The sequence below is a fragment of the Microcebus murinus genome, chromosome 17, assembly GCF_040939455.1.
Source record: "Microcebus murinus isolate Inina chromosome 17, M.murinus_Inina_mat1.0, whole genome shotgun sequence".
NCBI lineage: Eukaryota > Metazoa > Chordata > Mammalia > Primates > Cheirogaleidae > Microcebus > Microcebus murinus.
The window spans coordinates 20,806,341-20,831,555 of record NC_134120.1 but is presented as its reverse complement, the minus strand read 5'-3'; the positions used below and the strand labels follow the sequence as shown (position 1 = coordinate 20,831,555).

The 25,215-nt window shown below is 39.8% G+C and overlaps 1 protein-coding gene across 1 annotated transcript in view; it reads left to right on the top strand.

The window, feature by feature from the left end:
• The first annotated feature begins 2,070 nt into the window (after positions 1 to 2,070).
• The window catches only part of DCC (DCC netrin 1 receptor), a 1,043,477-nt gene continuing 1,020,332 nt past the window's right edge, over positions 2,071 to 25,215 (top strand). Inside the window, exon 1 of the mRNA XM_075993861.1 lies at positions 2,071 to 3,034. Within this exon, the coding sequence (XP_075849976.1) occupies positions 2,944 to 3,034 (91 nt within the window). The 5' untranslated portion in view covers positions 2,071 to 2,943. The remainder of the gene's footprint in view (positions 3,035 to 25,215) is intronic.

The following is a 25,215-nucleotide window of genomic DNA, read 5'->3' as shown; positions in this document are numbered from 1 at the left end:
CCAGCAATGGCATCCCTCTGCCCTGCCCTCTGCTTTTGTCATCACATCTCCTTCTCCAACTCTGACTTTTCACGCCACTCTTCCATTTTCAAAGGACCCTTGTGATTATATTGGGCCCATCTGGATAACCAAGGATAATCTCACTGTCTCATGTTCCTTAGCTTTAATCACATCTACAAATCCCTTTTTTCTTGTAAGATAATATATTCACAGGTTCTGGGGGAGGTAGAAATATTGATGATTTTTGTAGAAGTCCCTTAGTGAATGGACTGATGGCCTGAATTACTCTGTGTTCAGGAGTCAAAAGCCATAGTAAAAGAGTAGCTTGATCACTAGACCTACTGTGTGAGGCTGAGCCAGATGTCTTTAAAGGGATCTGAACAACATGGACCATTTTTGGTTCCTACCCTCTCTCTCACTCTTCAAGGACATCCTTTTACTAATATGGGAAACGGAGGAATTTAGACTCTATTAAAAAGAGATTGCAGCTCTTCTGTCATACCATACTCTCTTATTCAATGATTCTTTACAATGTTTCAGCAGGTGACAGGCTTGAACTTACTTTGTGCATCTCCCGAAAACTAAAGATTTCCCTCCCAGAAAAAGATAGCATGTGTTCACAAGCCAACCATTTTTTCATAAAATTTCAGAATGCTCATAAACTCCTGACGTCTATCATCAGAGGCCTCCCAAGAGTGTCCCTGGACCCAGTTAAGAGTCCTTTCTGTGGACCCCAGCCCTGTGCTTTCAGAGGCTTCTTCCTTATATAATAGAACCTTTGAGTGTTTTGAGAAATTTGGAGGTCACCAAAGAGATTCATTACATTTCAAAGAACCCATCAAACTAAGCTACTTCAGAAGGTTTTGATTTAGTGATCTCAGGCAATTTTCCTTTTAACTTTTCCAGGACAGGAAGGCATAGGCATGACTAAGGATCTAAAATATTGTTTTCCAGTTCTAGCATCATGGGAATTTTCCTGATGATGACTCTCCTGTATTTCTCATGCACCTCTTTCCTCCCCCACCTTCTTTTAAAAAGCATATTCACATTGTCTTCACTCATAACCTGGTGAACTTGGTAGAGGAGGGAAGAAAGGGTGGGGAAGAGAGAGAAAGATTGAAGAGGTAACGTCATACAGTGAGGAATGGAGAGAACCTGCAGCTGAACATCTCCTCAAAAGATAGACCTTTTACCAGAATGGCATTTCCATTCATCATCCTCCCTGGCCAAAATCATTGGTTTGTATAACCACTTATTCAGCAAAAATGTATTGGCATATGCAGTATTCCAAGTCGTATGCTAGCAACTGTGAGGGTTGCAAAGGTAAACAGCGTATATGTCTCCTCTCAAAGGAGCTGGAGGTTTCTCAGTGGGGATAAGATAGACAAACTCAGCTTAAAGCAGTTTCCTGAAAGGGCTTCACTGTTCGCCCTCCCTAAGTTTCCTATTTTGTGTGTGTGTGTGTGCACACACGTGTGTGTGTCTATTTGCATGATTGCTTCACTTCATGTCCCAGGGACTGGGGAATGTCTCTCTTGTTCTCCCAGAGCACCTCCTCATTACATGCCCCATCATATTTACCATGATATTTTACAATTATCCATCCGTGTTTCTCTCCCCAAAGATCACAAGCCCCTTGAGGGTAGAGACTGAGTCTTACTAAATCTCTTATCTTTATTTCTTAGGAGCCAACAGGGCACCTGGAGCATGGCAAATGCTTTAACAAGATATTGAATAAAGCACTGAATCCCATCTAGAGAGGAGGGAACACAGATGAAATAAGATGTCCTACATATAGAGGACCCTAGCTATTATATCAGGAAACGGCATCTGGCATCTGTTCCTTGTGCGTTTCCAGACCTCGGTTTCCCACCTGTCCTGGAAGGGAGTTGGGTTAGATAATTCATTCCAGATGAAAAATTCTTTTTTAATTAATGGTGCGAGCAGGGAAGGAAGTAAATGTCCTGGCCACGTGCCTCGCTTGAAACATCCGCCTAGGTCTCACAGTGAAATAAAGACAATTTTCTGAAGGTTGAGTGTCCAGAATGATAGCTGCAAACCCTCCAGACGCTCGGAATGTTCGCAGGCTCCATTGACAAAAGTGACTTCCCACGCTTTGCCCACAGAGGGCATCCCTGCGCATGGATACGTAGACCAGGCGAATGCAGCTGCTGGAAGCCTCCTCCGTCCGCTTTTTTCCCTGAGCCCTCGTCTCTCTGCCCCCACCCCCCTTCCCGTGGAATCTTTGCCTGATCCAGTTCGTTTCCCTCCGGTCTCCACATTTTCCCTTCCAGCCCTCCACTTCTCCGGATCAATGGATAGTACCGTTCCAACTCTCGGCTCACACACCGCTGGCGGACACCCCAGTAACAAGTGAGAGCGCTCCACCCCGCAGCCCCCTGCCTCTCCTCCCTCGCTCCCCTGCGCTCCTGGAAGAAAAACGAACAGCATCTCCAGCTCTCGCGCGGAATTTTCTCTTCAACTTTACCCAACCGACGACATGGAACCAGCTTCAACCTTTTAATGCACAGCCCAGCCACAGGATTGCCTGCCTTCTCCTCCTGGTCCCTCCTGGATGATCTGTTTATTGATGGCTCGCAAGCCCCGCGGAGAGCTGTCTTCCCTCCTCTTGCTCCCTCCGTTTCCTTGAGTTAGTTTTCCAAGGTTTTACCAGGGCTCGGGATCTCTTGGACCGAATGGAACTTTTTGCTGCCTCCTTCTGCTGCTGATTCTGTCAGTGGACAAGGAAAAAGGCTTCGAAGGCAGAAGAGGCGCAGGGGAGGTGGAGAAAGAGGTGGAGGAAGAGGACGAGGAGGAGGAGGAGGAGGAGGAAGCCGAAGGGGCTCGGCGTGTGTGTGTGCATGTGTGCATGCGTGTGTGAGTGCATGTGTGTGAGTGCCGCCACTGCCCAGGACCTCTGGCCCCGAAGGTGTTGGCTGAAATATGGAGAATAGTCTTGGATGTGTTTGGGTACCCAAGCTGGCTTTTGTACTCTTCGGAGCTTCCCTGCTCAGCGCGCATCTTCAAGTCGCCGGTAAGTGGTTCTTTCCTTTCTTCTCGTCGCACCCCCGTCCTTACTCCCTTTCCCTTCTCATTTCAGTAGTAGAATGGGGGGGGGGGGTTGTGCAAGATATTTGGCGCTCGCGCTGCCCCCCATTTCCTCATGGATGGTTAAAAAAGAGACTTTTTTCCTCCCCTGGGGAGGAGGAGCGAGGGGCGCCCCTTCGCTCTTTTTTAAGCCAGTGCTTCTCACATCTTTGCTTCTGTACCTACTTGCGTTCGTTTGGAGAGCCAGCGGGGCTGGGGGCAGGTGATGGGGCTGTCATTGAAAGGAACTGGGTTAGATCTTTAAAGCCTCAGAAACCTACCGAATGGGGAAGGATTGGGGCACCAGGGGCAAGCGCAGGAGGACGTCTAGGGGGCTTTGAGGAATTCTGTGCGGGGTGTAGATGGTCGGGCTGAGTCGTCTGTGTGTGGACGTATGCGCCTCTGGGTTTGGATTTTTGGACTTGCTGATTGAAAATCGGGAAAGGGACAGCTAATGTGTTTTGGTCCTTCAGAGGAGGGGCTGTGGGAATGAAGGAGGCGCAGAGTTGCCGGGAGGAGTGTTTTATTTTATTTTATTTTTGACGGTGAATGGAGTTCGCCGGCTGAGTCTCCAGATATCTTCAGGACACCTCCAAACTCCATATGATTGATATTCCGGGGAACCGGGCCCCCTGGCCCTGGCACTTGGCAAGCGCAGTTTCTAATTAAAAATGGCAAAACTGTGTGGGGATTGGATCGGGCTAGAGGAGCAGAAAGAGGGACCCGGAGGCCGTTCGTTCAGGGCTGCTGCAGTCTCCGAAGACAGAGCTAGGGGCTTCGACGGCCAAAAGAATAGAAAAGAGCAAAATGACTCAGTATAACGTCCACTCGTTTTGCGGGACCTCACCACAAGTGTAGATGGGCACGGAGGTGCAAGGAGAGGGCCTGAAGACGGGGGAGCGGGAAGGAGAGGAGAGCAGCTGGCTGAGCATTCAAATCCCTTCAGAAACGACCTTTTCCCAAATCCAAAGGAAAATGAGGCGCTGGCAGGGCCGGGCGTTGAGTAAGAGTGCCCCGATTCGCGCCTTGGAAATTAACAGGGAACGCGATATAAATCGCGGCCAAGCCCCCAGCCTCCCCAGAGCCCGCAGCTCCGGCTTCCTTGTCCCCGCTAAGTGCTGCATGGCTCAGGGTTGCGAAGGCGAGCGGAGAATGCGCCTCTCCCGGTGGGTCGGTCGCGAGGGATTCAGACAGCCAAGCGCCAAGCCAGCCCGAAGCTCCCCAAAGCTCGGCGCAGCCACACGCGGGCAGGAATCTGTTTGCGCGTGCATTGGGACTCGACTCCTCATCTTCCTTTGGCCAGAGAGCAAGCGTGAGGGTGTGTGTGTGTGTTTGTGTGTGTGTGTGTGTGTGTGTGTGTCCACGCTCGCTCTCTCCTGTGATGCGCGCGTACCCGCATCTGCGCGCGCGCCCAGCCGCCCGGGCTCGCTCCCTCCCTCTCGGGCCGGTCCCCCCTCCCTGGGCTCCTCTCTCCCGGAGCTTTGTCCTCGGCAATTACTCTGGCGGAAGGTGGGCGGGGGACTATCCCGGCAGTAATGAATAGGTGTCTTTTTAAAATTCTCTCCTAGAGACTGGCAGATGCTAGACGCTGGGGTGAGGAGAACCCTCCTTCTGGCAGTTTGGGAGACCGCGGCAAGCTGGAGAGGGGAACTTAAGAGCGGGCATCCCTCACTGGGTAGAAAGTCTGCAGAACAGAGGGACTGGTGGCCTGCGATGCGATAGCTGAAAACTGCATTAGGCAAGGTGTGCAGAAATGGACAATGATGTCTCGTCAATTACACAACAATTTTTAAAGCCATTTCCCAAGTGACTTTTGTCTGGGGAAGGGTGGGGGTAGATGAATGAAGATGACTTTCTGTATGTTTTATTAACACATTAACTGCCATGTGAGTTGTATTTAACTCACGCTAGTTTTGAGCCCTGGTTCTCCTGAAGCAAAACCTGCAAAATCCTGCAGTTAGTTCGTGAAAATCTTATTTGTTGATGTTCTTATTGATTGACAAATTAATTCTAAAAACGTGGATTAAAGGAATTAATTTCATTAGTTAATTTCATTTTTCATTAAATTAGAAAGGATCATTTTGTTTTCAAAGTTTTTATTCAATTTTTGTAATAAAACACTATGGCCGCACGGAAAAACATTTTTTTTCCTAGCGTGGCAGGTCAATGTGTTAATATCTAAATTAATTAAATATTCCCTTCTCACTGAGTTTCATATCTAGAGAGTTATGGCCATATGTTACTACTTTTTGTTTTCTCCTAAACAGACAGATAGGTCTATGTTTGTATGCTTGAAAAAACAGGGATACACACATACATATACATGTAGATATATATGAATAATACGCTGGTGGATAGGCATGTATATCTAAGTCATTAAACTTCTCTACACTTCTAAATCCATTTCTGTCATTTGCAAATGAATTGTGATGCAGCTTATACAGGTCCCAGAAAAGTCAATGGTGCACTTTTAAGATATTGCTAATTCACATCACTCTGGTCTTCTTTGCTTATTAGTCTTAGTATCACCTCTTTCTCTTAGTAGCAATTTCCCCTTTTGAGGAACATGGCAGGGAATTGATGATAAAGAAAACATAGTTCACTCTATGAAATGACCAGTAGGAGGTGCCCTTAATAAGGCCAAGTGTCTAGTAGTTTACTGGAAGTGAAATTCCCATTCAGCAGGCTGTATTAGAGACTTTGTTGATTGGTAACAAAGGATTGTGGAGACTAATACAATAGCACTGGGCCCTTTCCCACTTCCTAGGTAAAGTGTGAAACTGCTGTAGAATTTGTATGAAATTGTTATGACCCAGCAAAGGACATCCCTGAATAGTTTCTGCATACAGTGAGGACTTGATGTTGGGGGAGAACAACAGTGGCTTTTTAGCTGGCTTTTATAATATGCCATCTTATATATTTGACATGAGCTACAGGCAGAGGGACCAAGTAGAGTCTCAGGATCTCAAGTAAGATGAAAATTTCAGATGTTAGATGTTAATGAATGAACTAGGAGGTATACACCTTAATTAATTAATTCTTCATATATGTTTGGGTTGTATTCTATTGAAAAAAAAATCTATGAGAGTTTATGTAGTCTGGACATGATGAAATGAGGCTTGCTGCTTACCCTAAATGGTCTCCTCTCATTCCTTCAACCAAAGCAGATCAGATGACTCTGGGTGGGTTTGCTGTTGAGTGGCTGGAGCCTGGCAGGACCCTGGGGGGGGGGTTAGACTGGCCATCCACTCGTCTGTGAGTGCTGCAGTATAAATCACTAGTGACCTGTCACAGTGTCCATTTCCCACACAGCAGCAGCTGCCCTCTGAGTTATGAAGCATGTGAAACAGCCACCACATGTGTTATATGCGAATATATTAGGCTTAGTGCCTTTGCTTTAATGCTCTTAAAAGCTGGGCTGGCTTGAGCTGCCGATAGGCATTTTTTCTGGGGAGAGATTTATAACTTCTCAATGTGTATGACTTACGTTTATTCTCCAGCAAGTTAACCTCTCACCAAACTTCCTTATTGTTTTCATTGAAGAGGAAGACCTTTTTAATCCTATCTGGATTCCTGAATGAAGCTCTGCTGAAAGTTTCTCCTGGAGTGCAGGGTATTTGCAGGCGATAGTATGGTTTTATAAACCAATAGGAAGCTTGACAGGAGATTTGGGGAGGTGATTTTCCTGGGGAAGGGATATGTTTACTTGTTTCTAGAGAGGGAGGGAATAATACTACATCTTCTAAGGGAATCCCAGCACCTCAGTCTCAAAACCATCTTTCATGACAGGAAATGTTTCTTCTTTTCCTGACTTATATTTCCTGTTTCACAAATCCAATGATCTGGGATTCTTCAAAGGCACGGAATTTGCTACTGGAGCGTTTTCAGCTGCATGCAGTAGGGTCATCTCATATGATCACTGTCATTGGAAATAAGCCTTGATTTAAATTTTGACGTCTACGCAAAACTTTTTTTTTTTTATCTTTTCTTGGTGCTGAATGTTTTAAGGCAGTGCTAAAGTTTCTGAACAGAATATTTCTTTCTATAGAAGATAAATATGTAATCTGGGTCCTAAGATTACATTTTTAAGCAAGAATTCTTACTATTTCTTTGGGGAATTTGTCATTCTAAGCTTTGCACGTGAGATTTGGTTTTTATGATTCTATCAGTAAGGGAAACTCTATTGCAAAACAATGCAGTTCTTTTGGGACATTTAAATTTTTTTATTTCAAAGTATTATGAGGGTACAAATGTTTTTGGTTATAAGGATTGCTTTTGTAATGGTTAAGTCAGAGTTGTAAGTAAGCCTGTCACCCAGATAGTGTTCATTGTACCCATTAGATAGGTTTTCACCCATCCACTCTTCCTCCCTCCCCCCTGATTGATTTCCATTGAGTTATACTTCCCTCTATGCACATGTGTGCTCTTTGGTTAGTTCCAACTTAACAGTAAGTACATGTGACGTTTGTTTTTTCATTCTTTAGATACTTTGTTTAGGATAATGGTCTCCAGTTCCATTCATATTGTTGAAAAAGGCATTAGGTCATTTTCTTCATGGCTGAGTAGTATTCCATGGTATACATATACCATATTTTGTTAATCCTCTTGTGTATTTATAGGCATTTGGGTTGATTCCACATCTTTGCAATTGTGAATTGTGCTGCAATAAACATTTGAGTGCAGATATCTTTTTGTTAAAATGACTTCTTTTCCTTTGGGTACATAGCCAGTAGTGGGATTACTGGATTGAATGGTAGAGCTACTTTAGTTTTTTGAGTAATCTCCATACTGTTTTCCATAAAGGTTGTACTAATTTGTAGTGCCACCAACATCTTATAAGTATTCCTTTCTCTCTGCATCCATGTCAGCATCTATTATTTTTGGACTTTTCAAAGCCATTTTGACAGGGGTGAGGTGATATGTCATTGTGGTTTTAATTTGTATTTCCCTAATTAGTGACATTGAACATTTTTTCATAAGTTTGTTTGTTGCACATTTGTCTATCTTCTTTTGAGAAGCATCTGTTCATGTCTTTTGCCCATTTTTTTTAATGGGGTTGTTTGATTTTTTCTTTCTGATTTGCTTGGGTTCTTATTAGATTCTGGTTATTAGCCCTTTATTAGATGTATAGCTTGCCAATATTTTTTCCCATTCTGTAGGTTGTCTGTTTGCTCTGTTGATTATTTCCTTGGGTGTGCAGAAGCTTTTAATTTAATCAAGTCCCATTATTTATTTTTGCTGTTGCTATGAATTAAAACACACATATACACATAAAGAAGAGAGGATTTCTACCACTACCTCATGGCTTTTCCTCCAAATGTGTGACTTTGGGGTTAATTATGATAGCTCTAATAATGTAAGGACACTTGTGATTTTACTAGTGAATGAATTCTTCTTGCCTAGCTACAGATCTTGATACTTTCCATAGATACAGCCTGCATTGCTGTCAGAAACTTGCACCAAATTAGGAACACATTGCTCTCTTTTGGTATTTGTTACACAGCTACCAGCTCAAATGATAAACTTTTGATGGATTAATCTACTGCACATGATAATCTCTTAGATGAACTGTACATATAAATTTCAGGAAATCTTAGCTTTGCCTGAGTAAAGAGAATAATGACATAAACCCACAGAGGTTTACTTGATTAATTAACTAAAGATAAAAAAAGCACTTTGTTCTGGAAAAATACCATAATCCCTACAGTGGAATAGGAAATACCATGCACATTTACAATTCATAAAATGTAAACGTAGAGTCTTTGCTTTTTTTTCCTTTCCCTGTTTCTTCATTATGATGTTCCAGAGGAGAGTTTAAGAGTTTTATGAGTTGTCACAACAGTTATACCTTAATGAATTGTAGATTGGCGTCTCACTAGCTCATGATCGAAACACACTGAATTAAATATCAACACAATGCCCAGTGAATTTTTCTGCTGTGGGCTGCTTGCTTCTTTCTAGTCTGTTCCTAAAGAACAGCAGCTCTCATCTGTAAGTTGTAGAGCATCAATATTGCCTACCTTGATACAGCCCAGTAGAGCCTTTTGCAGTATGAAACCAAGGCCTTGACCCCAGGTACTATGTATAATATGCTATATTAAACTTTGCAAGATCACAGAGATTTGCCCTAAAAATAAAGTTTTAAATTAAATTTAAAGTTTCTTTCATCTCTCTTTTAGTGAAAAATTAAGCTATACTGCAGAAACATCTAAGTAGTACTGTTACCTTAAAAGACTCTAACTTGTGGCCTCTCAGCCAATATTATGGAATTTGTACAGTTTGTAAGCTTTAAAAGGAGACCCAAGTGAGTTCTACAGGATAAGAGGTTATGCCAACCTAGGTATGCTATTTTTTGATAAAGGTGCTATAGGTTGGAACAATAGACCTTTATTTAATATTTGTTCAAAATTACTATTTATCTGAGATCAAAATATTTTTTGATGATATCATAATACCAATAGTATGACACTGACTCAATGAATTTAACATATTTTGCTTCAAAACAAGACCTTAAGTAAAGCAAATGTTAAACTTGTCAATAAGAAAGGATGAGCAATCCAGATTATATTCCCTGTAGGCCAATAAAAAAAAATGTGCAAGTTAAAATTACATGTTACATATGCCAAGTGGGTAAAAGCAAAAAATAAAATGCAAATTATTATGCACCTTTATAATTGCAGCACTCAGGTAAATTACAGCACAATTTAGTACCACACTTTTGCTTTCTCTCACATTGAATGTTGATTCTTTATCTCTTATTTCTCTGGTTTAGCACTCTGCTAACATGAAGAAATACAGATTACCTGCTTGATGATAAAAATTACTGTGGTGCTCTATAGTTCTTTGACAAATTTTAGCCTGAGGTTTAAAAACTAAACCCCTTTAATTCAACTTTTAAATAAAATGTTTTCCCTGATAGTTTATGAATACCCAAACTTTGTCCAATGGTACGGTTTAGAAATACATAATAATGTATATGATGGAATATGCCTTCTTTTTCTCTATTGATGGTAATTTGCCAATGGTAATACCATTATATATTGCTTTTTGTTAATAGCCCCAAACAATCATATTATTCACAGCTTTCATTTCTTAGGGAAAACTTCAACCAAGAAACACACAAATCATTCCAGATTTTTAAAGCCTGTTCTTATGGTATAACTTATATGGGAAAGTTTCCCTTTTCTGTTAAATTCCAGGCGCCCAATGCCTATAGGCTACTTCCATTTTTTATGATATACTTTAGCTTAATTTGACAAAACCAAATTCTGTGACTTGTTTCTTGCCCAGTTGTTTCACAGTTTCCAGAGAGGAAGGCCCCTTAGACCACTAGTGACTATTATGATGGAACTTAACAGGAGTATTTATTGCAATGTAGAGATTTCTTCCTTGTTCTTTGTTCATCCTTTAAATAGTGGTTCTTGCCAGAGAATACTCTTGAGAATATCTAGGACAAAAATGTTCCACTGAATTAATTGAATCTTTATGATGTGATTTAATGAAAATACCAACTAGTTAGTATATTATGAACTAATAAGAAGACTTATCAATACATTATTCTGGACTATCTAAAATGTTCCTAAATTCTGCTTTTACATTTTTATAAGAGAATAAAGGAGTTAAACAGTTAATATGAAAGTTTATAATTCAAGTCATTTGTCTTAGTAAGTTTCTTGTTAAGCATCAACATTTTTAGATTTTACTAATTTTTCCATAGTCTTTAAGAAACATTCCTTCACTCAGCTGCCTTTTAAAAAGTATATAGAACATAATTTAACCTGTCTTAACAATAACAGATCCAATGTATCATTATGACTTCATTATTATATTATGTGATATTACAGAGATAATCTTTAAAGATGTTATATCATATAGAACTGTTTATTTTTTCCAACAAATGGCCATGGGCTGCTACTTTTGTTTTCTTAAGAAATTTACCCCTGATCTATAACATATATTTTATCTACTTACTTACTTCTGTATGAAACTCCTCCCTGTTGTCAGACTTCTTTAAGGCAGCCCTTCCCTTTTTTATGTTCAATTTCCTAAGAAATATAGGTGACTAAGTTTTGTTGAGATTGTGTCTAAAGTAAGGGAGAAGGTTATAAATCAGGACTCGAATTCCTCAATAGAGAAAAAAATATCTAATTTGTTTTAACTAATGGTTTTGTAGCATTTCTCAAATCTGATATTAATCTGGATGCCATTTTTTCTTTGTGCAACATATTTTTCTTTGTTAAATGAGGGTGTGGACTAGATCAATTCTAGTTACAGTGATAGTTTCAACATTATATGATTTATTTTTATTTAACTTATGTACTGTGCTATACATACAGAGTTTGGTATAACTAATAATAAATAATATCATTAATGATGATGATGATCATCATCATAATTAAATACCTCTGGCCTCATGAGTAGTTTTCTGAATTTTGTGCTAATTAATCCCTTGCCTTCTCTGTAGTTTTGCCACATGTGTATGCATCTTTAACATATTATTTTGCCTTGTCTTTTCTTGATTGTAATAAAATAATATATGTTGTTCTCTGATTCATGTTTTTGCTAAACATTAAGTATTTGAAATTCATCTATGTGGATGCATATGGCTGCATTGCAGTCATTCTCTCTGTTGTATAATAGCTCATGATATTAATTAATCACAGTTTATTCCATCTACTGTTGATGGATGTTAGGAACTCAGTTTTTTGTTATTGCCAGTTATACTGCTATGAACGTTCTGGCATGTGTCCGCCAGTATAAATTTTCTACCATGTCTAGGGTGCATACATGAGTACCAGTGTAATTGCTGAGTCATGGAACAGGTATCTTTACTTTGAGGAGGTAAATGATATGTTGTGGCTACAGAAACCCCACCAGGAGTAGGTAAAGTATGAAAGTCCCCCTTGCTTCATATCTCCACCAACTGTTGGTATTTTCATACACTTAATTTGTCCTCCTCTGTTCGATGTGAATTAACTTCTCAATGTGGATTTAATTTGCATTTCCCTGATTGTTAATAAGGTCAATTATTTTTTCCATAAATTTCTTGGCCATTTGTGATTTCAGCAAGGTAATTCTATGATTCTGTTTCTCAACTGTGAGCAACCATTTACTTTTAGACATTAATATTATTGGTGGTTATTCTATTTCTTCAACTAAGCAACCTTTTGAATTCAGGCATAGATATTGTCAGTAGTCCACCATCTAACATTCAGAAAGTTATTGCCTAATACTCTATCATGTTTACTTTAGCCAGGCATTACTTAATTAAACACCTTCCCAAAATGTACACTAATTTTGAGCTAGAAAAGAGATCACTGGTCAATGTAAGATTATTGATTATCCAGAGCAAGTCCTTCCTTGTCAGTGTCCTACCTTATGCTGTTTATTATGTCCATGTAGAGAATCACTTATAGGGAAACAGTATGCTTGGGTGCCAGGCTTAATTTGAGGTGCATTATGAGTCCCCTGAAAATGATGATCTAAAGGATGACTGACTCACAGAGTTATAATGGTAGACATAAAACACGAGTTTAAAATCATGATCTGACTATTCAAACATGGGTATATTTCCAACACAGTAAAATGCATAGGTCCAATTCATTGTTAAGTTCATGGCACATGACTGTGGGTTTCAGAAAAACACCTGTGCTTGCACATGTACATCTCCTCCAATTTTTATTTGGGTTCATAATTGTCTCACCTCCTCTCATGGGACAGGCTAATGAAGACCCCTGGATGAAATAAAGCATCAGATATGCTCACAGTAGTCTCTCTGGTGTGTTGCCTTTTGTGCAGACTCATTAGAGCCATGAGCCAAGGCTGAGACATCTAAGCAAACCCCCTGCACCCAGAGTCCTCAATCCATTGTTTCCACGTCTTTTTTCAGCCTTGTGGGATCCCATAAGATTATAAATTAGGGAGAAAAATCTGCAAAGCTTTTCCTTTCATGTCTAATGTCTGGGCAGAGCTGTTCCCTGAAGGACAATTTCTAGTTATTTTCTCTCTCTGATTTGAAACATCTCCAGGGATGGTTTGTTGACTGTTTCCCTTGGGAAACTTTTCTGCAGCATATCAGTTTTTGTTGTTAAAAATTTATCGTACAATTCATCTGAGATAGTCCTGTTCTAAATGTTCTTCCCATCACTCCTGTCATCTGGCTGCTGGTTCCTATTTCCTCCTTTCAGTGACACTGCCTCTTCTGTGCTTAATCGTGTTAAATAATTCTAGCTATAAATCACTCCTCCCCACTTAGGCTTTACTTAACCAGACTATAAATATTTAGTTCACTTAGACTTTGCTCATACTGCCCCCCCATAAGCTTACTTATGTTTATTTTTCTTACTGGAACTTCTTCTGGTTTGTTTCTATCTTTCTGGTAATCAGGAGCCCCAATTTTAATATGCTTTTCTGAGTAAGCTCTCCCAAGTCATACATTATAAAATAGAGATCCAGCATAATTGTTAAGTTATTGTATAGCCCTGGGTACACACTTGGTCTTTCAAAATCTGTATTCTCATCTTTTAGGTAGACTGATCAGTGATTAACAAAATCATTGAGTAATTATAAGGACCAAAAAAGATCAAGTATTTGATTCAAGAGAATAGTTACTGAGAATTTACCAAGTGTTACAAAGAGATAAATAAAAAGTTTACTTGTATTTCTACCCTCTGGGGACTAATCCTCAAGTGAAAGTGACAGTCACACACATAGCTAAGTAGGATACAAGGCAGAACAAAGTACTCACTCAAAAAGGATGCAAAAAAAGTGGGACAGACTGGAAAACATCAACTATAATGTTTACACATTATATTATTAATATATTAATATTAGCCAGATGGGCTGACAGAGCCAATTCACTCATCCCTGTTATCTTTTTAGATTGATTGGGGAAAAAATGAACAAGGGGGTGTAAAGAATTGTCAATCATGTTTAAACTGAAGTATAGGTATGGTAGGAATGAAGATATCAAAGGATTTCTTGCAGATCCTGCAGTCTATTGCTATAAACACATCCCCAGACTTCCATGACCTCTTCTTCCCATACATGTTGAGTGTGTTCTAGGCACTGTGTTAAGGTGGTGATAGAGCTTAGAGACCATGAGGATAAATATGCTAATCAAGTATACACACACACACAAGTCCATAATTTCAAATGAGATAAAGTTTCAAAGAAAAGAAAGTACTGCAAGAAAGAGACCCAGACAGCATATTAAAGAAGGCTTCCATGAGAAAATTGTGGTTGAGTTGACACCCAGAGAATGAGTTTGCTTATTTAAGAAGGAGATGTTTTGGGGGGAGGCAGAGGAGAGAATACCAGGTAAGGAAAGTGGGTGCAAAATCCTGTGGTGGGAAGAAAGATGGTGAATTCTAAGGTCAGTATATGCAGGGCAGGAGAACCAAGCATGGCATAGCTAAGGCTAGAAAAGACCTTAAGGATACTCTCCCACTAATAATAGTACTTATACTCAGTAGCTACTTATACTCAGTAGATATTGGTTGAATAAATTGAAACAAGTTCCTATCAAGGGTCTTTTCTAATCTCAGCACAATCATTTAAAAATTTAAGCAAATTACATGAGCAACCCTTTCCCTGTGCTTATTTGTTAGATATGAATTTATGAACCTGTCTATCCTATATGTTTAGAGATATCTTATGGGGTTGTGTGGATAGATAATAACTAATGTAACCAAGGGAGAGGGCCTTTGAAAAGTGTGGAGTATAGAAAATAAAAATTATTATTCATAAAAATGAAAATGGGCCACTTCTACTTTGAAAGTTATCACTGAGCAGAGGGAACGGCATGGGGACATTTCTTCTTTCTGTGACCTTCTTCAAAATGTGTGCCTGATTGGTCCTGATGAATTAGAAAAAGAAAACTGATGAATTAGAAAAAGAAAACTGAAACTAAGTTTTTTTTAATTTTTACAGATTAGTTTCTCAATATGCTCCTTTTCTGTACATTTTACACCCATTCCTATTTCTTGAAAATATGGATTAGTATTCTCTTTGCTTTAAGTTGCAGCTCATTTAGAAGTTGTTGAGCTCACATCTTTCTATGTCACTGGCCCCAGAACTGTATGTGCCACTTGAGTCAACCTACCACCTACTGCTGAATGTTGCAAAGGAGCCAGCTACATGGTCCTGTGGTCTTTGGTCATGATGAGAGGTTGCATAGCCTGGGAGAAATAGCCTGCCAGCTAGTGGGTTTGAGCCAGGTACTTAACTGCACTGGATGTTCAATTTTCTCACCTATAAAATGGAGACAAAATCAACCTCTGCTTCCTAACTCTAAATTAGAAATAAAAAATCACTACAACAGTTATATAAAATGCTTATTCCAGTACCTGGTACATAATAAGTATTTCATAAACACTAGCTTTTATTAGTATTATCTTAATATGAGCTACATTTATCCTGAGATAGTCTTTATAAATAGAAGATTTCATAAGCAGAGTCTGGCCACTCTAGAACCATCTTCAATTTCATTGTTATAATTTTAAAGACACAGAAATAAGATAGACTCCTATGGCAATTTTGAACTCAAGCACATCATGGCTTAGTGGGCCCTGGTCTGTACCTTTGCTAGATTTAGAGGCTAATTGGTCCAGCTAAATTAGACCTGACACAATACAATACTGATCAAACTTGGCACCCTATAACACACCTCCTGTGGATTCTACATCCAAACAATTCTTCCTTATTAACTCTTCTCTGGTTAATCATAGACCCAGCATCCACTTAGCATGAACACTCAGAAGGTAAGACTTGTTTGGCTAACAGGTCGTGCTAGGTATAATTTGTTCCAAGGGAGGAGTGGCTCCTATCTTGACTTTGTATCAATGCCCAGCCCCTCCTCATACCAATTAATTAAAAATCTCTGAGCTAAGGCATAGGCACAAGTATTTTTAAACTTCTGATGGTGATTCCAATGTGTGGCTATGTTTGAGAATCAGTGTCCTAGGGTCTTGCTATTCAGAGTGGGGTTTGTGCATCAAAAACCAGTTGCATCAACTGATAGCATGTAAGAAATGCAGAAGCTCAGGCCACACCCAGACTTACTCTGTTAGAACCCCAAGAGAGTGACTACTGGGAGTGACTGGGGAACACTGCCTTAGGGGACTGAAAACCCCACATAGGGAGATGACATTTGCCCCTATTCTTTACTGTTCTTTACAATTATAGGTTGTCATCTAGTCAATGGGCAAAGGCCTCAGCCACACTAGTTTAGTCTTAGTTAGCTTGAAGAATCTTTGGGGGGCTTTGACTTCAGGAGCTGGTCTTGTGATGGCAAACTCTGCCAGTATCAAAGAGTCTCTTGCTTTGTGGTTTGGTGGCTCATATATTTAACAGAGGCTGTAACACATTTCATTTTCCTTGAGATTAAAAGCCCTTGAAGATGCCCTTTCGGTGTTCCATCCGCCTTGGCCTTCTTTTCTCATCAATGCTCAAGATAAGAAGGCACATTTTAAAAGGGTCTGCCGGTTTTCATTACATATTTTCCCTCCTTCCACTCTCTTTCCTTGTTAAAAATACTCAGATCTAGGGGGAGAAGGAAGGCAGTTGTGCCCTGGGCCCTCCTCCTGCCTCCCTCCCCTGCCTCTCGGGTCTGATGCTAAAAGCACACACATGCTCAAAGTGAGACCCTGATGGGGTGACCCCATAGCAGACCTTGCCTTTTGATTGGGAATGGTCTTCAGGGCATGAAACCAAGTGCTCATTTGCCTGCCTCTGTGTCGGGGAGAAGGGGCGTAACAGGTTTTTGAAGAAGAGGAAAGCTTTACAGGCAGAAAGCTCAGTGCAGGGTTTTGAAGCTTTTCCTCTGCACTGCCTGGCAGAGAGAGCAGCTTTCCCTGGCGTGCTCCAAATCAGAGTCTGCACGAAGAGAACGTGGGGGCTCAGCTGCGCAGATTGGATCAATCTGAATGAAAATCACTAGTGTTCCTCCTGGTGAGAGAAGTTTCTGCTTAGCTCATGAACTGTAGGCCCTTTTCTGGTCCTGGTGGAAAATGAGTAGGGCTTTTGTGAAAGGTTATGTAAGGCTGCTGGGGTTTTTTCTTTTCCCCCTTCAGAGTAAAATTCTATTTATAGAGGGGTGAACTGCCTCTCAGGGAAAAATGCATTTTATACACTATAACTTAGGAAAGATAATTTGATCCATCTACGGGAGAGAATTAAGGGAAGAGAAACAGAATGAAATTGTAGGCATAGAGAGTGGGACATATAGAAAGAAACAGGAGGAAGAGAGGCATCATTGCTCTGGCCCTGATTCCTGGAGTAATTGTAGAGTGACTAACCAACCATTCCTGTTTGCCTGAGACTGAAGGGTTCCCAGGAAGTAGGACTTTCAATGTTAACAGTAGGACAGCCCCAGGTAAACTGGGATGGTTGTCCACCCTAAATTAGGTACCTGTGGTGGGGAGGGGGTTAGGGAGAATGCCATGCCAAGGGTTTTCAGCAGGGTGGTGACAATTTAGACAACAAATTGTCAGTTACATGTGAACAATTAGGGGGTGTTAGCAAGGCCTATTGGGAGGGCATGTTCCAACAGTCTGCAGAGGATAAGTGCCTGAGTTGAGGTTTAGAAACAACTTGTACCTTAGCCGTGATATCTGGGTCATTGAGACTTTACTCCTGTGGCAAAGTCAAACAGTTTTGATGTCCAAAACTGAAGGTTTTTTTTCTTGTTTTTTGCCAACTACCTGGCCAAAAACCTGTCAGAAATGCTCATTTTCAATATCAGCATATCTTTTGGAGCTGGTAGAATAATGTACTTGGTGGATAAGTCATATCTTATGTTTATCTTATCTTATGTCAAAACATAACTCTTATGTTTTGTGTTGTGTCTAATATAGTGTTCAATGCATATTAATTATTCAATAAATACTTATTACCCAATCAGTTCCTAGATGATGATGATTCTCAGGTTTGCATACGACCTGAAGTTCCTCTTGTGCATGAGCCTTACAAAGTTCAGTTAAGGATATGGTAAATTTCAGAGTTACTCAGCTTTCAACTACAGAGAGGTTTATTCTATTTTCCTTTTCTCCCTCCCCTTCTTTTTGCTTGATTTTTCCTCTACATGCCGTCATTAATAATTTTATTGACACTATTCCAGAGTGCTGGTGAGAAATTCAGAATTGAGAAAATCCTGCAAATACTAAAATGCAAATGTGTGAAGTCTATAGAGTTTTTTATCTCTGTAAGCCCTGTTACTAATGCATCCAGGGCATTTGTCAACTGGCATGTATGAAAATGGAACAAGATAAAATAGGTGAATAATTATTCCTACATAATCATCCCAGGGATAGACTCTATGCTGGCCTTAGAAGAACTATTCCTGAGAACTTGGGTAAGTCAAAAACAGTAAAATGTTATTTTTGTAGAAGTCAGTAGAAGCCAAGAAAAGATGACACAGAGATAAAAAAAAAAAGAAACTTGAAATGAAAAGGACTAAACTTCTTGTGTTGTAAAGCATCGGTCAAGCAGGAAAGGACCTCAGCAGTTGTTTGACTTGACCTTATTCTACTGTTGAGAATACAGGGGCTCAGAGAGGGTAGGCGAGCTAAGCATGGGCAACATGACACATTATTGTGCACACCTAAGTGCAAATCTTGGCTCTACTAAGACTTAACTGTATGATTCTCAAGAATATTCAGGGTCTTCTTCCCTAAAATTGGGAAACCCACTACTGAATAGATTATATTTTTTAAAAGAGCATTACACTAAAGGATTATCATAATCCTTGGCACATAATGAGCACTAAGCTATTTCTGGTTTTATCCATTCATTTAACAGTTGTTTATTAAGGTGATGTTTGATACATATTTTTTTTTTTTTGAGACCGGGTCTTGCTCTGTCACCCTGGCTAGAGTGCAGTGGTGTTATCATAGCTCACTGCAATTTCAAACTCTTGAAATCAAGCAATTCTCCTGCCTCAGACTCCCAAGTAGCTGGGACTACAGGGACGGGGCACACTGGCTAATTGTTTTTCTACTTTTTTGTAGAGACAAGGTCTGGCTATGTGCCTCCTCCGGCTGGTCTCAAATACCTGGGCTCAAGCGAGCCTCCCTCCTTGGCCTCCTGAAGTGCTAGGATTACAGGTGTGCCCTTGATACTTCGTATTTGTTAACTCCTATGGTGGATTTCAAAGGCATAGAAACAAACTGCCAACTGTTCTTTTAGAGTAAGACCCTTATGGAAAGAAAAGAGGAGGAGCAGTCACAAGACCCAAGTGCCCATCAATCCAAGAATGGATTAATAAAATATGGTATATGTATACCATGGAGTACTATTCAGCTCTAAGAAACAACGGTGATATAGCACATCTATATCCTGGTTAGAGCTGGAACCCATACTACTAAGTGAAGTATCCCAAGAATGGAACAACAAGTACTACATATACTCACCAGCAAATTGGTATTAACTGAACAGCACCTAAGTGGACACATATGTACTGCAGTAATAGGGTACTGGGCAGGTGGGAGGGGGGAGGGAGTGGGTATATACATACATAATGGGTGAGATGTGCACCATCTGAGGGATGGTCATGCTGGAAACTCAGACTTGTGGGGGGTGGGGAGGAAAGGGCATTTATTGAAACCTTAAAATCTGTACCCCCGTAATATGCCGAAATAAAAAAAAAAAAGAACCAAATGAGTGAAGGGTGCAGACAGAGGAGAGAAAAAGAACACCATCAGAAAGGCTTCCTGAATAAGGAGGGATTGAGTCTGGTGGGCTAGGTAACTGGAGAGGAGGAGAGAGTATTCCTATGTGGACACTGCTTTTTACATGTTCAGGCTCTGGAAGACAAGAACAAAGATGAGGGTACTTCACCGCCGAGAGCCCTCGGGCCCAGCACCAGTCCCCATCACCAGCGCACCAGCAGTGGCTCCCACAGTCACTTGCCACTTCTCAGGCAGATTTGTGATACAGCTCGGAGGAAAAAGGGAGAGAGGAGTGATAAGGTTATCTGAGAAGTAACTTTGGCAGCATAAATAATGTAATTTTGGAATATAGAGCCCTTACCTGTGCCTGCAAGGTTCTTTCTAATAATTTTAGGGAGGTCTCAAAAGAACAAATTGCTCAGGGAAGGACAGATGTTGTCACACACTGTGTCTCGAACTTGAAAATCTAGTAACTGAGAAAGTAAATGTAGGCCCCTACACTGCTGGAATAAGGCTGTGCTGGAAATTAATGTTTCCATCTTTTTTTTCTTTCAGCAATAGCTTCAAAATGTATAGGAAACGTCGGTTCAGGCTGTCAAAACCCTTTGTTACTAATGCATAAAAGTGTTGCTAACGCTTTTAGCTCATCTAAGATTTTCTGTATATTTTACAGCCAAAGGGGAGGGAGCCCGGCTTAGAATTTGCAACGTAAATAGTTCTTTTTATGTCTTTTCTCCCAAAGTACTCAGTCATAAAAGGCTATGATAATTAATAATTGATGAGTGATGATGATGATATTGTTCTATACTTGTCTGATGCTTTATATCTTCCAGTGGCGTTCAGATCTATTATCTAGATTCATCCCTCAATACCTCTTACCATGTGGTCAGAATGGCTAATTTATCTCACAGGTTCTTAGTGAGTTACAAAGACTAATGATGGGTCAGTTATTTGTTTAAGATGACACAAAAATTACCTATTATGGCTGGAAAGCCCAAATCTGCCTTTTAATCTGTATACTCAACATTTTATATTGGACACCTTTGAAAAGCAAGAATATTCTATTTTTTTTTTTTGCATCCCCCCTCAAAAAAAGCATGTACTATAAAACAAATGCCATCTAGCACCCAGATCCTGATTTCTAAAATAATACCATTCTCAGATAACAGAAACCAAAGCTCCTTGGAGAAATAGCTGATTCTAGGATTTAAGCAGAAAATATATAAGGTAAACCTGGACCCCCTTATAGTCCCAGAAAGGAAGTTCTTTAAAAAAAGAAAAGAAAACCCTGCAATGTTAGAGTACATCAAATGGACGCAGAAGCTAACTGAAAGAGCTCTCAATGGCCAAAGCTGGAGCAACTTGAGCAAGAAATAAATCAAGTAGTTTTGGGTTATAACCCAAAATATCAAATAAATATTGATGAGTCCATACTGATATAAATAAGTGATTAAATACATAAATAAATTGAAGACTCGATAAATCTAGGCAGAATTTCAAATAATTTATATAGATATGCAAATGAAGGGACATGACCTAAATTACTCCTCAGTGTTGTCACTGAGACCCCCTACCCTCTAAAACAGGTCTTTGCGGCCTGCACTGCCTTCCTTACATGTTTCTAGGAGTCTCGGCAGGTATGTCATAAACCAATTGTCCTCTGCTCGGCACTGTCACATGTCTAGCAGTTTGGTATGCCTGCTGGACTTCTTCCATGTCCTCCATGTCCTCCGCCAGCCACCATCTCTTGCCAGATATCCTGCCTCCTCTGGTAGACTGCTGGTGTGACTTTACATGAGGCCATAAAAGCTCTAGGATCTTTCCAGTGCCTGAGCATTACTATGTCTACTGACAGTATCCCAACACTGATTCCGTCCCCGCCAAACTTTGTCATACTGTTTGTGTCCCCTATCTTATAAAATTCCTTATGAGAATAATTCATTGAGCTAAGGTTTGTAACTTTTTCGTACAAATGACTTAGATGCAGTAATGGGCTGGTCTGGTGGCAGGTGTCATATGTCCTGTCCCCTGTGTTTAGCCTTTTCTGTCTCCAAGCAGCCAGTAGAACTTCTTTCTTAAGTAGTATTTAAATTTCCCTTATATAAATGAGCTACTGCAAAGAAACGTCTATGTTTTTGGACTCATAGTCTAATTGGGACTGAGGGGTATATAAGGTACACAAAATGTGGAATAATAATTAATGGCTAATATTTATGAAACTGTGTGGTTTCAAGTGATATGGCAGACATTGCTTATGAAATATTTATTGCCTACATATTTTCTTATTTAGTATAGGATAATACCTCATTCTAAGCAGCAATGTGCCAGCTAAAAGACTCTATTTCCCAGATTCCTTTGCAGATAGGAGTGGTCCTATGATGAGTTCTGGTGAATGGCATAGAATCAGGAGACTCTTTGGGACTACAGAGAAAGTTCACTCTCCTGAATCGAGCACTACTCCTTTACTCCTTGTTGCTTCCTTCTCAGTATCTATTAAGGACAATGAGCAGGAAATGAGGAAATGGTTGAGGCCATGCTAATTTCCTGAGTAGTTATACTATCCTGGGACTGCTTCCTTCTAGACTTCTTGTTATGCAAGCAATTAAACCATGGTTTGGTTTTAAACCATGGCAGTGGGGTTTCTGTCACATGCAGCCATGCTCAATCCTAACTACTTTGTGTTCCGGTATTAAGTTATTTACTCTTCACAGTTAAACGGTGAGAGAAACACTAATATTACTTTTATTTTACACATAGAAAAAGTAAGACACTGAAAAGCTTGCCAAGTTTTCCATATCTGCGTGCTAGTAAATTGCAGATCTATGATTTAAATCCTGCTCTGTAACACGTCTTTAAGTGCGTGCTATGATTCCTAGACACATGGTAGATATTGTAATTATTATGTTATTTTTATTGTTGTGTATAATTATTACACTATTATTGTTTTGTTCTTATTGTTGTTATTCACTTCTCCTCTCCAAATGGGTGATATTTTCCTGTGAACCATTTATTATTTAGAGTTTTAGACTCTTCTAGATTATCTAAATAAAAACTCAATTTTCTGTTAATTATTTTCAAATGTCACAGTATTCACTAAGAAGTTATAAGACAGATTCATATACTTTAATTTCTCTGAAAAAGAAATCCACTAAAACCTTAGAAAAGACTAACATTCCAACTACAATTTTGGAATGCTAATGTGCTACCTTAACAAGAGGACTAAGCTCTGTAATTCATGTATGTGTTACAATTTCTCTCCCATTGTATTGTAGGGGAATTTCACATAGCTTTGATATATTGTGTAAATTAGGCCAACAAAGTACTGTGCTATGTCTTCATTAAAATAGGAGACGGTAATAATGCAACCATATAGTGTGATCTTACAGGCTTTGAGTTATGAACATTCAATAGCGTCTTCTTACTTGTGCTTAAGTTGGCATTTGTGAGCAGCATATAATCAATTAATCAATAACCCAATTTTCTCTTAAAGAGATGGTGTGTCCTTTAAAAAAAAATCACAGACTATTGTATGATTTTATGAAAAGAGCTGTTTCAGCAAGGGAACTTGTTTGAAAACCGCTGAAAGTTGTTGTGGGGGGATGATGATTTTGCTTAACTAAGCCCAAAGTGAAATTGGATACAAATGTTTTGTTCCTGAACCATTTTATTATTTTGCAACTGCTAGAAAGGAAAACACCGATTTGGGATTGCTAGTAAGAATGCATTGTTTTTACTTGTGGTTAGAGATGTGTAAGTAGGTTCCTCTATGAAATGCACAGTAAGAGTAAAGGAATCCTAAAACTGACAGTTTAAAACTAGTTGATCCTATATCCCATTTCTTACAAGTGTTAGAGTATACCCAGCTGCTTGGTATGTCTCACATGAGGTCACAGCAGCACAAAGTGATGCCAGTAGGGCGACAGAGCTGGCAGCTATGTTGAGACAAAAACCCGGCTCTCTCAAAATTTAATATATACCTTTATTCATATATTTATTATAACTTTTGTCTCAAAGTATATATGTATATATGTGTATTGTAAATATTCAAATGTGATGGGAACATATGAGTTAGAGAAGGAAAGTGTCCCATAATTCCGTCCCTCCATAGTAAACCACTGTTCATTGGTTTCGCTATTTTTTTTTTGAGTCTCTCTCACCTGCCCCACAATTACTGTGAAATTTGGGGAAAGTTTATACTTATTTTTGCATCACATTAAGATACTGAATTGCATTTTCTTTCTACCAAATAAGCAAATGGGTACATCTTAAAAAAGACAAAAACCTCAAATATTTGCTTTATCCTTTAGACACAAAAGGACATGACTAAGATGAGAATGTTCTCTGCAAAGCAGATCCCCTTCCAAGGGAGACAATTACTAGGCATGGCTGTCTTCTTTCACTGTGGAGGAAAAACATTAGCTCCCAGGCCTCTGAAATGTCCAAATGCCCTGTAGTATCTTGTTTCTCAAAGTGCAGTCTGTGGACTAGCAACATCAGCATCACATGGGAGCTTATTAACAATACAGAAACTCTGGCTTCCTCCAAGATTTACTGAATCAGAATTTACACTTTAACCAGATCCCGAGTCAAAATGTGTTTATACCAGTCACAGTCTGAGAAGTGCCATTTTGGTGCTAGCACGTTTCCTGCTCAAATCTCTGCCACATTCTAAGAGCTGTGAGTCACTCATGAATTGGTGGCGGTGTGCAGAGAAGGAGCCAGTGTTACCACAGCTCTTTCATGTGGCTTCCCAATCAGCTCCAGAGTTGAGTGTTGTGCTCATTAAGCAGTGTTAACATCAGAATCACTATCCATGAGCTGGCTCACATCCATCCTCTTCTTTGAGGTCATGCCACACATTCTCATCTATACCTCTGAAGTCCCAAGGCACTCAAGTCCACAATGGCTTGAAAAATTATACCTCCTCTTCCAGTAATTTGTCACTGATCATGATGGCTTGATGTTATTTTGCTAATGCATATAAAGACTCTCCCCAACTAAATCATAAACTGCATGAAGGAAAAGACCAGTCCCTCAATTAGTACTTGATCATGATGACTATGATGTAATAGTACAGAAACTCCAAAGAAATGATTGATTTTATTCCCTTAAAATGTAAGTGGGAATAAATGTAGGTTGGATTTTCCTGCGATGATGACTTCACAGGAAGAGAGCATATTAAGCTTACGATTCTATCAACTCTCTGCAGGCAGGAAAACAAAGGCATCATTAGTTTCTTCCTTAATTGCTGTCATGGCCATAGATATCATTAAGTCTTCCTATCTCCCTAATTTTTTATCAAACAGATTTTCAAACATCAAAGAGATGTCTTCCTTTAGCACATTGGAGTTAAATATCCTCCTCCATTGTATATTAACTTTGTCTTATTGGAAATTAGCATTTGAGGGGCCAATATGCATTGAACCGAAAATATAATACCTAAATATTATAATATTAGGGG